This window comes from Plasmodium knowlesi, assembly GCF_000006355.2.
Source record: "Plasmodium knowlesi strain H genome assembly, chromosome: 10".
Taxonomy (NCBI): Eukaryota; Apicomplexa; class Aconoidasida; order Haemosporida; family Plasmodiidae; genus Plasmodium; species Plasmodium knowlesi.
Genome location: NC_011911.2, coordinates 258,300 through 274,370, shown reverse-complemented (window position 1 = coordinate 274,370; position 16,071 = coordinate 258,300). Strand labels below are relative to the sequence as shown.

Genomic DNA, 16,071 nt, shown 5'->3' with positions numbered 1-16,071 from the left:
GAGAAATGAAGAATGAAGGTTTTGAAGGGGGAAAAGGAAAGAAGGAAGGTTTTGGAAGGGGAAAAATGTAGGAAGGTTTTCAGAGGGAAGAAAAAGAAAGAAGGTTTCTTAGCGGAATAAAAAAGAAGAAAATGTTAAAGGGGAAAAAAGAAAGAAGTTTTAAGAAGAAGGTTTGGAGGAGGAAAGAAGGAAGGTTTTAAGGTAAGCAAGATAAAAGGAGAAAGTTTAAAGGAGAAAAAACGAAGACAGTTTTAAAGAGAATGCAAAGAAAGATAACTTAAAGGAAAAAAAAAAAACCTTTGTTTGAACAGCAAAGGGGAATGAAAAATAAAGGAGAACATAAACATATTACTTTTCCTTCTATGGAAGGAAGAAATGAAGAAAAGGAAGATAGGAAAAAGAAGAGAAGAAAAAGAAGAGAAGAAAGGGAAGAGAAGAAAAGGAAGGGCTTAGGAGAAGAAGGAAAGGATAAATTAAAGGAAAAAAAAAAAAGAGAAAAAAAAGAAAAGGTCCAAGCAAAGGAAAGAAGAAGAAAAAAGAAAATTAAAAAAAAAAAAGCAATAAAAAAGCATAAAGGCTTATTACTCTTCTTTCTAAGGAAGGAAGAGAAGAATTAAAGGAAGGCAAAGAGTAAGGAAGGAAAGAGAAGATAGGTCGGAAGTGGAAGGAAGAGAATCAGGAATGGAAGGAAAAAAGGGGTTGGGAAGAAAACATCCGGGTATATATGTCGGGTTCCGGATTTACGGTTAAGGGTTCCAGGATATACAAGTCCAGTCTAGTGTTTAGGTTTTAGGGTATCATGCTTTAGGGTTATGTTTTCAGTGTAGAGGGTTTAGGGTTTAGGGTTTAGGGTTTTAGGGTTTAGGGTTTAGGGTTAAGGGTTTAGGGTTTAGGGTTAAGGTTTTAGGGTTTAGGAGTAGGGTTCCGGGTTTAGGGTTCAGGGTTTAGGGTTCAGGGTTTAGGGTTCAGGGTTTAGGGTTCAGGGTTTAGGGTTCAGGGTTTAGGGTTCAGGGTTTAGGGTTCAGGATTCCGGGTTTAGGAGTAGGGTTCCGGGTTTAGGGTTCAGGGTTTAGGGTTCAGGGTTTAGGGTTTTAGGGTTTAGGGTTCAGGGTTCAGGGTTCAGGGTTCAGGGGTTTAGGGTGTCGGGGTTTAGGGTTTAGGGTTCAGGGTTTAGGGTTCAGGGTTTAGGGTTTTAGGTTTCAGGGTTTAGGGTTCAGGGTTTAGGGTTCAGGGTTCAGGGTTCAGGGTTCAGGGTTCAGGGTTCAGGGTTTAGGGTTTTAGGGTTTAGAGTTTATGGTTTCAGGGTTTAAGGTTTAGGGTTAACGGTTTAGGATCCATGTTTTTAGGGTTTAGGGTTTAGGGTTTAGGGTTTAGGGTTCAGGGGTTTAGGGTTTCAGGGTTTAGGTTTCTGGGTTTAGGGTTCAGAGTGTAGGGCGTAAGGTGTGTCTGCGAGGATGTAAGGGAGGGGGAAAAAAAAGAAGGAAAGAGAAGAGGAGGAAAAAGAAAGAAATGAAAAAGAAAGAAAAAGAATAGGAAGAAAAGGGAAGAAATACAAAGGAATTGGACGAAAAGGAATAAAAGGAGAAGGAAAAGAAAATTAAATGAATTATAATTAAAGAAAAAAGAAAACAAATAAAAGGAAGAGAAAAGTAATAAAAAGGAATAAAATGGAAAGGAAGAAAAGAAGAGAAAAAAAAAGAAAAGGGAAAAAAGAAAAAATGATTTTCCGCAAAGAAAAAAAAAAAAAATGAAATAAAAAAGATGGAAAAAAAAAAATTAAGGAGTAAAGAAATGGATTAAAAGAAAAAAAAAAAAGAAAAAGAATAAATGTGTATGGGGTGTATATAAAATTTCGCCTATTGAGGGTGTATGTGTGTAAGATTTCGCATATTTAGGTTGCGGGATATAATATTTTTACGGTGTGTATGTGTAAGATTTCGTATTTAGGTTGCGGGATTTATAATATTTTTCGGTGTATGTGTAAGATTTCGCATTTAGTTTGCAGGATATAATATTTTATGGGTGTATGTGTAGGGTTTCGTATTTAGGTTGCGGGATTTAATATTTTACGGTGTACATGTGTAGGATTTCGTATTTAGGTTGCGGGATATAATATTTTTACAGGTGTACATGTGTAAGATTTCGCATTTAGGTTGCGGGATTTATAATATTTTACGGTGTATATGTGTAAGATTTCGCATTTAGGTTGCGGGATTTATAATATTTTACGGTGTATATGTGTAAGATTTCGCATTTAGGTTGCGGGATTTATAATATTTTACGGTGTATATGTGTAGGATTTCGTATTTTTAGGTTGCGGGATTTAATATTTTGCGGTGTATATGTGTAAGATTTCGCATTTTTAGGTTGTGGGATTTAATATTTTACGGTGTATATGTGTAAGATTTCGTATTTAGGTTTGCGGGATTTATAATATTTTACGGTGAATATGTGTAAAATTTCGTATTTTTAGGTTGCGGGATTTAATATTTTACGGTGTATATGTGTAGGATTTCGCATTTTTAGGTTGCGGGATTTAATATTTTGCGGTGTATATGTGTAAGATTTCGCATTTTTAGGTTGCGTGATTTAATACATTACGGTGTCCATGTGTAATATTTCGTATTTAGGTTGCGGGATATAATATTTTGCGGTGTATATGTGTAATATTTCGTATTTAGGTTGCGAGATTTAATATTATACGGTGTATGTGTAAGATTTAGTATTTAGGTTGCAGGATTTATAATATTTTACGGTGTATATGTGTAAGATTTCGTATTTTTAGGTTGCGAGATTTATAATATTTTACGGGTGTATATGTAAGATTTCGTATTTAGGTTGCAGGATTTATAATATTTTTACGGTGTATATGTGTAAGATTTCGCATTTTTAGGTTGCGGGATTTATAATATTTTACGGTGTATATGTGTAAGACTTCGTATTTTTAGGGTTAAGGTTACAGGTTATAAGAACAACAATATATGCCCTGCTGTTTACATGATGTAGGGGAAGAATTTTTTTTTTTTTTTTTTCTGCTGAAAGGACACCTTTTGTTTTTAGAAAAAAAAAAAAAAAAGAATGTGTGTTCTTAAAAAAAAAGAAGAATGTTTTTTTTTCTCTTTTTTTTTTTTCTATAAACAAAAGGGTGTCCTTTCACCAAAAAAAAAAAAAAAAAAAAAAGAATGTTACAAACAAAATAAGAAATAAAGATGAAAGAAAGAATCCTTTTTTTTTTTTTTTTTTTTTTTATGGTTCTAATTATGAAAATTTTTATCGTTCTTCCACACTTTTTTTTCGCGGAAATCGTAATATAGTGTTCCGCGTGGGGGGCGCGGGCGCTCGCGCGCGGATGTCCCTTACATTTTTTTTACGAGAACAAGATATAACAACTATTGGGGGCAACTTTTCACAAGAATGTCAAAAAAAATATATATTAGGAAAGAAAGAAGAAAGAAAATAGAAAATATTTTTTGGAAGGGGAGGAAAAGAAGAAAAAAAACAAAAGGCAAAAAAAACTTTCCTAAATAAAAATTGTTCTTAAAGAGAAGAGGGTGTCCTTAAGGAAAAAAGTGCGTTGTTAAGAAAAAAAAGAAAAGAAAAAAGAGAGCAGAATGAATAGATTCACATACCGAACAGAGCATTGATGAATATGGGATTAATAAAAAATAATGATTAGACATAGAAGCCATGTGTATTTCATGTGCTTAACGAGTTTGATACATTTAACACTCTTCATAGGCTTAACAGGATTATTTTATGATTAACTCCCTTGATCTACTGAAAACGTTCACCATAACAGAAAAATTTGTAACATACTCCACAAAATACAAAAAAAAAAGTATATACTGATAAAAGAAGGAAAAAAAAAAAAAAATTGCATGACTTCTTATGGTTCATATAAATAAGTGCCTCCACAAGAAGAGTAACGAACCACTCAAGTTCTTCCTCTTCCATTAAGGATGGAATATTTTATAATCTCAAAAAAAAAAAAATTCAATGCTCTGTTGGAAAGGAGTGGAGAAATTATTGCTGCATATCAATATGATCATTCCTCTTTGTGATAATTCCTGTGATATATAATGGATAACGAAAATTCAACTCCCCCAGACAGAAATATCACTCGATGGCCCTTTGCCAAGTTATTTCTTCTGTTATCCTAACCTGAAGCATTCGGACACATGATGAAGATTCTCCTTTGCCGGGTGAACTATTTCTCCGGGAGAAAAGTAGGCGCATCGAGTTCCCCAGATGAATCGGATGTTAATACCTGTTCAGTATTTTCGAATGGTTACTTTTTTTATTAAAAAAAAAAAAAAAAGTAGCAAAAATGGCTGTACACCAGCCTGTGCATGCAGAGGGATTCCGCTCGTCTCTAGCGAGCACGAAGATGCGCAAAGTGTGGGTGACTCCACTTTCCCCTCCATATGATTGACAGAAAAATATACATGTAAAAATATGTATGTAAAAATATGTATGTACACATGCGTAGGTGTTCTCCCCCCCCGGAAGGGTGTCTAGCTGCCCTTCAGATAATCGGAGAGTTCATCACGAATTTCCATCTCCCTCAGTGTGTACCCGATTATCAACTGCCAGAAACAGATGTAAGTGAGCACAGAGCCACTTACATATATTAATTCATTAGACGAATTTTTATTAATGTTCAATGTCATGCCCTGTATTACTAATTCCACAATTTTTTTCGTTGCATCGAGGACCAATGGTCCAATATTGTCCGTCAGCGAACGGAGCTGCACATCTGTGAGTGATTTTATGTAAGAAAGTAAATCTTCATTTAAAATGGTTTTATTTTCTTTCAATTTCTTTACCTGCATTTCTAAAGACTTGATTTTCTTCCTTAAAAATATAATATAATTTTTGGTGTTAATCATTGGGAAGTTATCGCTTTCGTCATTTTTGCCGCTTAAGGAGGATGCATCCTCTGATTGTAATTGGTGGCTCCCTCCTTCATAACTATACGGGTTTACATCCTCATCCAGAACACTATCACTGCTACGATGATCCTGTAAGTTACTATTGGTTAGGGGGTTCCCACCAACGTTGGGGCTTCTTTGCATATCTTGCGCATTCTCGTTTGGCGCTTCGGGACTCTCATTTTTCGACTTACTTAACTCACTTGCGTTGAGTGTCTCTTCCCCACTTCTGTTGTGGATATCACTAAATAAGCCATAAAAGGATTTTTTCAAATTGAACAAGTCGTCTTCCTTCCTGTTGATAATATCATTTTGGTCGTAAAGGGACTCATTAAGACTCAGTCGATAATCAGCGTTTTTTATCATATACCCCGTGAGGATAATTTGGAGGAGGAAGTTGTAAATTTTGTCGTAGGTAATCAAAATAGAAGTTTCGATGGTGTACTTTTGAATATTTCCAATAATGTTAAAAATGATATTTTTCACAGATTCTTTAACCCTTTCGGATGTGTTTTCAAAAAATCGATTAATTAGCTCATTTGGGGGGATACTGCAAATTTTATCGAAATATTTATTGTTGCTATTTTCGAAAGGCTTATTGTTCAAGGGGAAAAAGAGGGGAAAATCTTTCGTGGTTCTTCTTGATGAGAAGATATTATTTATGCTTTCATTTATTGAGGGGGGATTGGAAGGGGTCCCACTCCTTCTGTCGTCATAAAATTTACCATGCGCGCTTTCGCTGTTCTTACTGTTCGCAAAAAAGAGGTTTTTCTCTTCTGCCCCTTCGTGGTCGTAGGGGTAATTCAGTTGGGCATCCCTCCTGTTATGTGTGGTCCGGTGTGCATGGACGTCGTGTGTGTCGTCCTCCTCACCAGTGTCGTATGAGTCATAGTCGTCTTCCTCTTCATCGTCATCTTCATCTTCGTCGTCCTCCTCATATTCTCCGTAATATTTCCTATCTTTCTCATTTTGGCCACCCTCTTCCCCTGTGCGATGATCCTCTCTGCCGCTATCTCGGCTACTCACTCCTTCATCAACAGAATCGTCCCTTCCCTCAGGACTACCACTTATCAATCCTCCCCCCTTTTTCCGCACATTGCTATCTAAATCTTTCAATATTTCTTTTTTTCTCTTGTCTTCGTAATACTTTCTCCACTTGTCATTTTTTTCACTCATTCGATTTTGTTCATTTTCCTGCTCATTTTCTCCTCCATCTTCACTATTTTTTGAAAAACTGTCTTTTCGAATGTCATTACTGAATATTTTAAACTTGTTTAATGTAAGGAAGGACTTGCGGTTTGTTCTTAACAGGGTAATTTCGTTGTTGGGTATTTGATTTGGTAGATGGTTCACCTTGTGGTGCTTCAAAATGAAACCTTTTGAAGATATCCTCTTTCCCTTTGTGGACGAATTTCTACAAACAAATAGATACTTCTTCTTGTTTCTCACGTTAACCTTATTTTTGTGGAAATCTTTGTCGAAGGTAACTGTTTTTTTTGGACTCCTTACATGCTCAAATAGGAAAGTGCACGCGACTGATAAGCAAAGGAAGCAATCTATGAGAAGAATATAAATATGTCTTGGCATGATATATGTTTTTTGCAGTGGATAGGGGTGTACAGTTCCCTTTTCAATTTGTTTGTCCCCGTTTGCGCTTCCGCCCGTTCGGGTATTGCCCCTTCGTTTTCGCCCTTATCCTTTGGCTAGCCCTTTACCACTGCTTCTTCACTTCGCCTCCCCCTTTTTTTTTTCTTTATTTTCTTTTTCCTGGATTAGGGGGAAGCCATGCAGATGCTAAATGTGCGCATGGTAGAAGTTCATTGTGTTGTTTCGCTCCACTCCTTCCCCTATGTTAGCTTCTTCTACTTGCTGTTACTTTGTTTTCGTTATGTTCTTCTGCACAAAAACAATCCCTGCGCAAACAGAATCGTAAGAATATGGACGTATGCAAGCACTTGTATGCGCTTACGATTCTGTGTCATTCCTTTGAGAATCACCCGGCAGGCGCGCATTCTTTCTCCCTCTTTCTTTTTAAGAGTGTCAAAAAATGTCACCCACGGGGGAGAAATCTTTGGTATACTATGAATAAAAGAAAAAAGAAAAATATAGCAATATTCTCATTTTTTTTTTTTTTTTTTTTTTTTTTTTTCAAATGACGCACAAAAATAAGAATATGTTTACAGTATAGCGGTGCTCAAACGAGACGTGAATTATTTTGAAAGAAGCCACACTGTGCCTGCCTCCGCTTTTAAACGCACATGAACGAACCTGTTTATGTAAACTTGTACTCTTTTTTTTTTTAAGCATTCTCTTTGAAAATAATCAATAATAATGCGGGAAGGGTATGCACACAACGTGCCTTATATCCATACGTTAAGACTTCGACGCACGTACAACTCTATTAGCCCAGAATATTAAAAAGGGGGGGGGTGCGGAAAAATAAGAGGTTATTTCCCAGTGAGGTTAGCACTTTTAGATCGTTTAATGAGGAAGGTAAATGCAATCTCCACCTTTACGTACTTAAACGTATGTCCCCATGTTCTTATAACATTTACAGAAAAAAAAAAAAAAAAAAAAAAAAAAGAGTTGTAAAAAAATTGTTTAAAAAAAAAAATGTTGCAAAGAAATCCTTTCCCCTTTGAATGTTTTCATCTTTGTTTATTTTAAATTATAGTGTGTACAGGTTGGGTAACCTGACCATAGTACATTCACACTGAGGAAAACATTCCCCCTTCTGGGTTGTAGTAGTGGGGTTCAGTTCAATTCATGGGACATCCAAATACAAACGCATCGTTAAGAGTGCACGCGTCCGTGGAAAAGGTATATGTACATGTGTGTTGCTCCAGAACAAAAGAAGATAACAGAAAAAAAAAAAAAAAAAAAAAAAAAAAGGTGCATCGCGCAACCTGGCAGACAAAAAAGTGACTAAGAAAATATAACATGGTGCTAGACACGAGCGAACACATAACTCCCCATTCCTCAAGTGGCACTCCGATTCAGTGCCCCTTCTTGTCCCCCTTGTTAAAACTTTTCAATACAATTTTATATTTATCTGAAACGGTGTCATTTTTAACCATGTCACTTCTGTGCTCTCTACTGACCTTGGATCTCCTGGACTTTTTTTCCCTCTTGGCAACATTGGTAGAATGAACTGTTGAGGAGTTCTTCTCAGCCTCCTGTGCTTTTAATTTTTTAAACTTCATTAAATTATTGGAATATTTTAATTTCCATTTTAGCAATTTTTCAGAGTCCTTTATGGCAAGGGTACTTAAACTTAGTAAGGAAGAGCCCAAATTATTAATGTAGGAGTTTGCTGAGTCTTCATCTGAGTTATAATCATACGTTGCCCATTTGAATGCACTTTGTGTTAAAGACTCATGAGGGTTTCCTCTTAGTATACGTTTTGCAATGCGCTTAAGATACCTTTTACTTTTTCGTAAACCTGTGTTGTAATTATCATTTGATGTGTTGATATTCGACCCCAGGATGTCTTTCAGAGTAACTTTATCATACTTCCAATATTGCTCTATGTTTACATTTCCTAGGGGCTGGAAATTCATGTACCATTTTTTTTTTCCTTTATAATGATAATTACTTAATAAGCTTTTTCGGTTTTCTATTTTTTCTAAATCTACTTTTAAGCTCTTTACGCGTAGTCTCCTAAAAACACGACGCCTGAATTTTACTAATTTTTTTTTCACGTCGAAGCGGTAGTCCAGTCCGCTTATATTCCGCTCTTTCGGGTAAACACATGGGCAATAATTCTGGAAACTCATTTTTTTTTTAAGCTCTTTCAGTGCGCTAGGGGAGAAGGGGGAACGAACTACAATAAAGGGTCATATAATTAAGGCCTGATAAATGAAGAATATTCCAGTCGATTCGAAAGGTCTCCTTAAATGGGATGCGTTTTCACTTGTCGTTTATCCGAACCATGTAACTGAGGAGGAATCCATTGTGGGGGAGGGGAAATAACGGCATATGCATGTATACAACGGTGAGTATCTTTGTAGACGCCTTCGGATAGACAACTCTAAAAAGCGCAATAAGTACCCTTATCTGATAGCACCACTGGGCCAATGAAACTGTTGCGACTTGTCTTTTTAATCAAATGTATTTTACGCACTTTGGGGAGGGGTCCATAGAAATGATTGATACATTGGCCGACAAGGTTCTCTCCTCCGTTCGTCTGAAGAGGAGAATGAGTCATTTACCTGCTTGTGCAGGATGGTTTGTTTTGTGAGGGAGGAAGGATATCTGACGTGGTTGAATAAATGGGCGTATATACCAATGTTTGGGATAACGCATAAAATAGTGGCTTCACTTTTTCTGCTTGTTCTTCCTTGGTAAATTACCATTCACTGCGCCGAATATTTTGCCTTTTGCGGTGTTATCCAATTTGACTTCCCACAATGAAAATGTCAAAATGAGGAGTCAATTAACTGATAAATTACTCAGCACGTTCGGTATGTGAGCGATCGGATGGGCTATTCAAATGGGTTAGAGAAAACACGGGGGTGCGTCGAAATTGTGATGGGGTTAAATTGTGCCATGCTATCAAATGGTTCTAGTTGATTTGGCATGGTATGTATGGTATGCTTATTTTGTTATTATAATTTTTTTTTTTTTTTTTTTTGCACTTAACCCACATTTATTTCACGCTGGCATTTAAGGACAGTACCCTTGGCATACATCACGCTTTTTCCTTTTTCTTTCACCTTTTCGAACATGTTAATCGGTGCGGAATTTGAAAAAGCAACGAGTATGTGCGGCTAATTCATCATGCATACGTTGATGTATGCGATTGTACTGCTACACATTTCGATGCACTTAAAAATGAGAAGAGTGCGCTTCTCTTTTTATATTTTACTTTGCAAGTTCATTTTTTTTTTTTTTTTTTTTTTTTCTCTTGCTATGAACTGCAAAATTGCGATGAACGAATTGTTCGAGTTTCTTCATCAGAGAGGTGAGGGAAAAATACAATTCAGTTGACGGGTAAATAGCAATACATGGTTGACCTGCACTTTCGTGTGACAAGAGTGTGTTAGGTTCACCTTGTTCGCTTGTCCGTTTGATTGGCAGTTCTCCACGTCATTGACATTTCGCGTGTGTTTTGGTTTGTTCCCTCTTAGATACGTTTGCAGGCTACATAACTGCGCAGAGAAGTGGTGGTGTATACATATCCATGTGCCTATTTGCGTGCGCAGTTTTATGAAGGCGCACAGCAATCCTCGCCATCAGGTGAACAGTCTGACCTGTGTACATGAGAATGTGTGGAAGTGTTTCCATCTGTGTTTGCTTTAAAATGTATACACAGTAATATACATATATATAAATGTATGTACGTATTCATTTGGGGGGGACTACAACTCCGATGAACCTGTGCATACACATCGACCGTGAAGCGTTCTCACCAGAATCAAAATAAATTATAAGGAGTTTTTCACTTTGACCACCCGCAATACTCCGAATTAGCTCCGAGGAAGAGCAAATGGAGAACTTGTATAGACATATTTTTTAGATGAAAATATTTTATATACGGCAAGTTATTTTATTCCTGTTTTCTTTTTTCTCTTTTTTTTTTTTTTTTTTTTTTGTTATATGGGTGAAATTGTTTAGCCCATACAGAACTGTCCATCGTAAGGAAGATAATTTAACACTTCAAAAAAAAGAGAAAAAAAGGGATAACAAATTATGGTACCTTCTATTTACACTCTCTAACAAAATGGTGAAAGGAATTAAAAAAAGCTTATGCCTGCTGGTGCTATTACTGCTGAGCTATACGTACGTACAAGGAGCGTACTTTTACGTGAAGGAAGGGATGGAAAAATGCTTCGTAGAGAGCGCCGCAAGCAATGTAATCATAACGTCATCCTATGACAATTTTGGATTAAAAGGCAAGAATGCTTTTTCACACAAATGGAGATGGAAGTTGTATGAAGGGGTGGGGTGTGGTTACATGACTGTGTGTACACTTATCCCTCCCTTTGAACAATCTCCATTTGGAAAAGGAGCGCACCGAACATTTGGGTATTTGCCCATTTGTGCAAGCGCAAGCTGTTTAAGGACGTATATGTCTGTGGGCCCCTTCCCCGTTAAGGGGCGTCCATAGGTATAGAAGCGCTAGATTTTAAAACGAAATGTCTCCCTTTCCCCCTTCCCCCCCCCTTTTTGCAGAATTAAAATGCCATATCATTATAAAGAATCAACAAGGAAAAGTTGTGTACTCCCATGAAACGTCTGAAATTAGTAAAGGTAAAGACAAATCTCCCCCTTCCTCTATCGCTTGGGCATCTACTTGATGATACGTAAATTCTGCGCAGATATGTACATGAACATTTAAATACGTGACTTCACCTTACGAATAAAAACTCGCAGGCAAAGTATCCTACATGGCGAAAAAGAATGGGCTGTATTATATTTGCATTTCCTGTCCATCTTCCAACTGGTTTAAAAGCACGGCCATCAAATGGAGCCTATCCATAGAAGTTGGAGGGTCAGATGTGGATATCGAAAATGTGGCCAAGAAATCCGAGCTGAGTGAGACATTAGCTATTTTGCTGAATCTGAAAAAAAAATTCTCCTCGATGAAGTTGCAGCAGATATACCAGAAGCAAATGGTAAGCAAGGGGAGTCATATCGTAGCTACGTGGTCCGCTCTTTTCATCTAATAGTAGTGGCCTTCATTGCGCAAATACATAAGTACATACGTAGACAAGTGCATACTTATATTTTCGTGTACCACCCTCCTGTAGGCAACGAATCTGTACGAACACAACAAATCGGTGCACAAGAAGATGTTCTATTGCTACATACTCGAAATTATAATACTCGTCGCAATCACCGTTTACTCTATTGTCCATTTAAAAAATTACTTCAAGGCCCAAAAATTGATGTAGCGACCGAGTTGGACTCGGCGTTGAATGTGAAGTGGATTTTTCCCACGATCGCCTATTTCTTTGCTAGTGCCTTTTTGGTGCGAAAAATTGACGCGTATTTTTACACGCACTCTTTTTCTGTGCAATTTTTTCTCAATTTTGCGGGCAATTTTCGTGTTCTTAATTTACAATGCGAATGCCCCTTTTCCATTTGGCCACCACACTTTCTTCAAATTCGGGAGCTATGTAAAAACGTTAAAAAAAAATAATGTAGAATTTTTTGTATTAAAAAAAAAAAAAAAACTTGCGCACATAAACGTAGGTTTGTACCTATTTAACAATTTTTAAAAAGGATGGAGTCTTTTATAAAAGACAACTGGGGTAAAGCGGGGCGAAGGAACAGACCCATTGCAGTATCTTTAAAATGAGCATGCTTTTAAAAAGGGGAAATGTGAAGTGTGAAATGTGAAGTGTGAAGTGTGAAATGTGAAGTGTGAAGTGTGAAATGTGAAGTGTGAAGTGTGAAATGTGAAGTGTGAAGTGTGAAATGTGAAATGTGAAGTGTGAAGTGTGAAATGTGAAATGTGAAGTGTGAAGTGTGAAGTGTGAAATGCCAAGGATTGTCATAATGGATATTTCCAAAAAAAAGAAAAAAAAAAAAGGGAGAAGCTCGCAAAATGAAATAATGTTGGAGTGGCTCAACACTTGTACACAATTTTGTCCTTCTTGACGTAGTAAATTGGAGCTCCGTCCATTTCGTTCAGAGAATTGATAATTTTGCGCAATGTGCTGATGTCCAGTTTTGCCAGTTGGGGCATTTTGTGCTTGTTCCCAAGGATGATCTGCAAAAAGGGGGGATAGAGGACAGGGGAAATGTGCGCAGTGTGTGGATAAATGTGTGCATAAGTGGGTGCACATTATTGCGAAAATACGTGGTTAGTTGACGGTGATGTATGGTGCGTACCAAGTCCAGGAGCTCTTCGTCCCGCAGACCATCTCCGGGATCATTCAAAGTGACGTTTTCCACGATGAGGCGTTCTATTTCTTTAACATCCAGGGCTGTTGACTTATCACTTGCCTTCTGCGCATCGTCTATCATAAAAGTATCTCCATCATTACCTTGTGTTGTACCTTTTCTCTTTTTATTTTTATTTTCGCTTTCATTCTTTTGTCCCTTTCTCTTTTTTGTTGGTTTTTTCTTAGTAGATTTCTTGCCCTTCTTGAAAAGTTTAATAACATCCTCATAATCATCATCATCGTCATCATCATCCTCTTCGTCATCGTCTTCATCATCATTTTCTTCATCAAATGTTTCTTCCTCTTCCTCATCGAAATCGTCCTGCTCTTCCTCCTCAAGGTCGTTAATTTCCTCCCCAAAGAGGGTGTACATAAGAAGCTTCTTAGCATAATTGACGTCTACACTTGTGACATATCTGTTCAATTTCAGTTTAGCATGTGATGAGGCAATTCGAATGATAGCTTCCAACGTTCTGGGAGTAACCCCCTGGATAATTTTGTTGTGTGAATACTTGGCTGCTTTTTCCCTCAAATCTGCATACAATTCGGTAATAACTTCGCATGCTTCGTCACTAACTTCTGGGTATGGTTTCCATCCATCAGTTCTTTGTTTTTCTTGATAGAAAATATTTTTAACATAATGAAGATATTTTTTAAAAAATGGGACGGTTAAAATTTCATGCTCTATTCCATTTTTATCATAATATATCATTTCGTCTCTGTTAGCAAAGATTGGCGTTTCGTATTCTTCATTTTCTTCATTGTTATCATTATTTTTATTTACTTCTCTTTCGTTGTACACACTAATGTGTTGTGCCTTGGGGTTAATATCGTAGCTATCTGCTTGAATGACAAAATTCTTGTGGTTATTTCTGTTTTCGCTCATAATTGGTTTTGCTTTTTCTGTGACATTTCGCAAAACGGAATCTGCAATTCGCTCATCGTCTTTTTCAGTTGCACTGTCTCTTACTAGAAAGATCAAGTCAAAACGGGAGAGTAAGGATGGCTCAAATTGAAGTTGCTGACCCATATCAAGTGTATCGTTCCAGCATCCATACAAGGGGTTGGCAGCTGCTAATACAGTACACCTTGCATTCAGTGTGGTATGAATTCCTGCCTTAGCAACTGTGACAGTTTGTTGTTCCATAACTTCGTGAATTGCTACTCTATCTGTGTGTTGCATTTTATCAAATTCGTCAATACATACAACTCTTCTGTCGCCCATGACCATAGCACCTCCTTCAACTACTCTCTCGCCTGTATCTTGATCCGTAACTATAGCAGCTGTTAATCCAACTCCTGATGATCCCCTTCCTGTGGCTGAAACTGTCCCTGGCATAATACTCATAACGTACCGTAACAGCTGTGATTTTCCACAACTTGGATCACCGACCAACATAATATGTATGTCTCCTCTGATGTGATGAGATGGCAATGCGCGCTCTGTTCCACCTGCTAACATTAGGACAATTCCTTTTTTTACAATGTCTTGACCACATATAGATGGAGCGAAGGAGTAGCCAAGTACATCTATTGTATTTTCCTTCTTAGCAAAAGCATGGAAATTTTTTTTATCAGCTTCTGATATGAACAAATTGGTATCATACGTTTCTTTATTTTTAACCAGTACATTGTTTGCAATTAGAAAAGACCTCCCTAATCCACTGTTGGTACTGTTGGCTTGTCCACAGCTAGCTCGATACACCCCCCAAACTCGTACTCTATCTCCACATTTGACAATATCACATAGGTCGTCTTCAACGATTACTTCTACCCATCTAGGCATCTGTCCTGTTGGAGCATCTTCGGGAGTTTCTTGGATGACAAATTTTTGGTGATTTTTATATTTGCACAATCCTATTTCGTGTCTATGCATAATTTTTCCTTCAGGATCTGAAACAGGTGGCCTTCCAGAATCCTTGGCTGTTTTATCAAAATCGGTAATATCATAATGAGGCCTCAAATGGACAGTTTTTTCATCGCTGCGTATATCTGCGTTGATGTCATGTACTGCTTCACCTATGTACACTGATTGGACGAGTTTCGGTTGGACCGTGGAACATTTGTTAACGACTCCTTCTACTGCCACTAGTTTGTTAATCATAGAGCTTTGCAATCCTCTTGGCGTCACATGGTGTCTACCTAGCCAACCGCAGATGCCAATTTTTGGGGCATCAATATCTATTTTGCTATCGTGCGATTTCCACAACTCTTTGATAGCCGCCTGGTATGCTGGAAGAGCCAAATAAGGTTCCTTTATTAAGCACCTGGCAAGTAATTCAAATTCTTCATTTCCCGTTTGAAAATTGTTAATGTTACAAATTAACCGTTGGTGGATGATTATGTTGGGAATGTTTTTATCTTGCATTCTGTTATATTCGTCTGTTGCTTCTGCTCTCAGTTCTGTTATCTTTTGGTGGATATATTTATTTGTCTGAACAAATAATAGGAATCCATCCAGTAGTTGCTTATATTTCTGCTGTGTAAAAACTACACTTTGCCTACCCGATTCGTACTCACTTATAATATTTTCATTTAACTTTTGTAATCTTCTCTCCCTATTGTCTTTTTCAATCCGCATGGAACTGTCCAGAATTGAAGAGTGGTTTATGGACGAGTCCATCAATGTGTAGTTCAGTTCAGAGTTCATCGTATTATAATCCGACCTCGCCATCGGCGTACTGTTATTTTCTAGGCTCATTCGATCCATGGTTTGCAAAAAAAAAAAAGGGGGAACTGATTCAACGGAGATGTGTGGGTATATAACGTCCCAGGGGGTGTCCACGTGTGCGTTGCGAGTGGAAAATATATAATTATGTGTGCATTCGCGTGGATGCGAGGATATGGTGAGTAGCGCCCACAAGAAGATTCTCTCTTTAAATTGATTCTTCGTGGCCCCGTTTAGCTCTACTCAAAAGTGTTTTGCACATGCGTATGTAAGAGAGAACGAATGAGAGTGATGAAAAAAAATTAACATTTTTCTTGGCATCGGAAGTTAGTGTGTTCACACGTATAAGTGCATTTATATGTACATTCAGGGTGTTTTACTAATGCATAGTAAATAGGGAGAAAATTGCCGCAATGAAATAAGCCAGTGTAAGTCATATGGAGAATTGTGACGATGGCTTAGATATTAACACAACGTATATAATACTTTACACGCCGCGCGCTTGTACATTTGTTGTTGCGAATGTCGAAGCACGTTCGATGTGTAAATATTTTTTTGCGTTCATCACAGCTTAATATGC

The 16,071-nt window shown here is 37.4% G+C and overlaps 4 protein-coding genes across 4 annotated transcripts; 1 reads left to right on the top strand and 3 right to left on the bottom strand.

Annotated features, from left to right (window-relative positions):
- Positions 1-4,514: 4,514 nt before the first annotated feature.
- PKNH_1006000 (conserved protein, unknown function) lies at positions 4,515-6,518 on the bottom strand (the record flags this gene model as incomplete). The annotated part of the gene is made up of 1 exon (XM_002259506.1): positions 4,515-6,518. The coding sequence occupies one exon, from the start codon at positions 6,516-6,518 to the stop codon at positions 4,515-4,517; it is 2,004 nt and encodes a 667-aa protein (XP_002259542.1).
- A 1,409-nt stretch (positions 6,519-7,927) lies between these two features.
- PKNH_1005900 (conserved Plasmodium protein, unknown function) lies at positions 7,928-8,707 on the bottom strand (the record flags this gene model as incomplete). The annotated part of the gene is made up of 1 exon (XM_002259505.1): positions 7,928-8,707. The coding sequence occupies one exon, from the start codon at positions 8,705-8,707 to the stop codon at positions 7,928-7,930; it is 780 nt and encodes a 259-aa protein (XP_002259541.1).
- Positions 8,708-10,653: 1,946 nt separating this feature from the next.
- PKNH_1005800 (transmembrane emp24 domain-containing protein, putative) lies at positions 10,654-11,827 on the top strand (the record flags this gene model as incomplete). Its single annotated transcript, XM_039114093.1, has 4 exons — positions 10,654-10,825; positions 11,106-11,183; positions 11,307-11,548; positions 11,684-11,827. The coding sequence occupies 4 exons, from the start codon at positions 10,654-10,656 to the stop codon at positions 11,825-11,827; spliced, it is 636 nt and encodes a 211-aa protein (XP_038969713.1).
- A 677-nt stretch (positions 11,828-12,504) lies between these two features.
- On the bottom strand, positions 12,505-15,533 carry PKNH_1005700 (DNA replication licensing factor MCM3, putative; the record flags this gene model as incomplete). The annotated part of the gene is made up of 2 exons (XM_002259503.1): positions 12,505-12,648; positions 12,771-15,533. 2 exons carry the CDS (start codon positions 15,531-15,533, stop codon positions 12,505-12,507), a joined length of 2,907 nt encoding a protein of 968 aa, XP_002259539.1.
- Between the last annotated feature and the right edge of the window lie 538 nt (positions 15,534-16,071).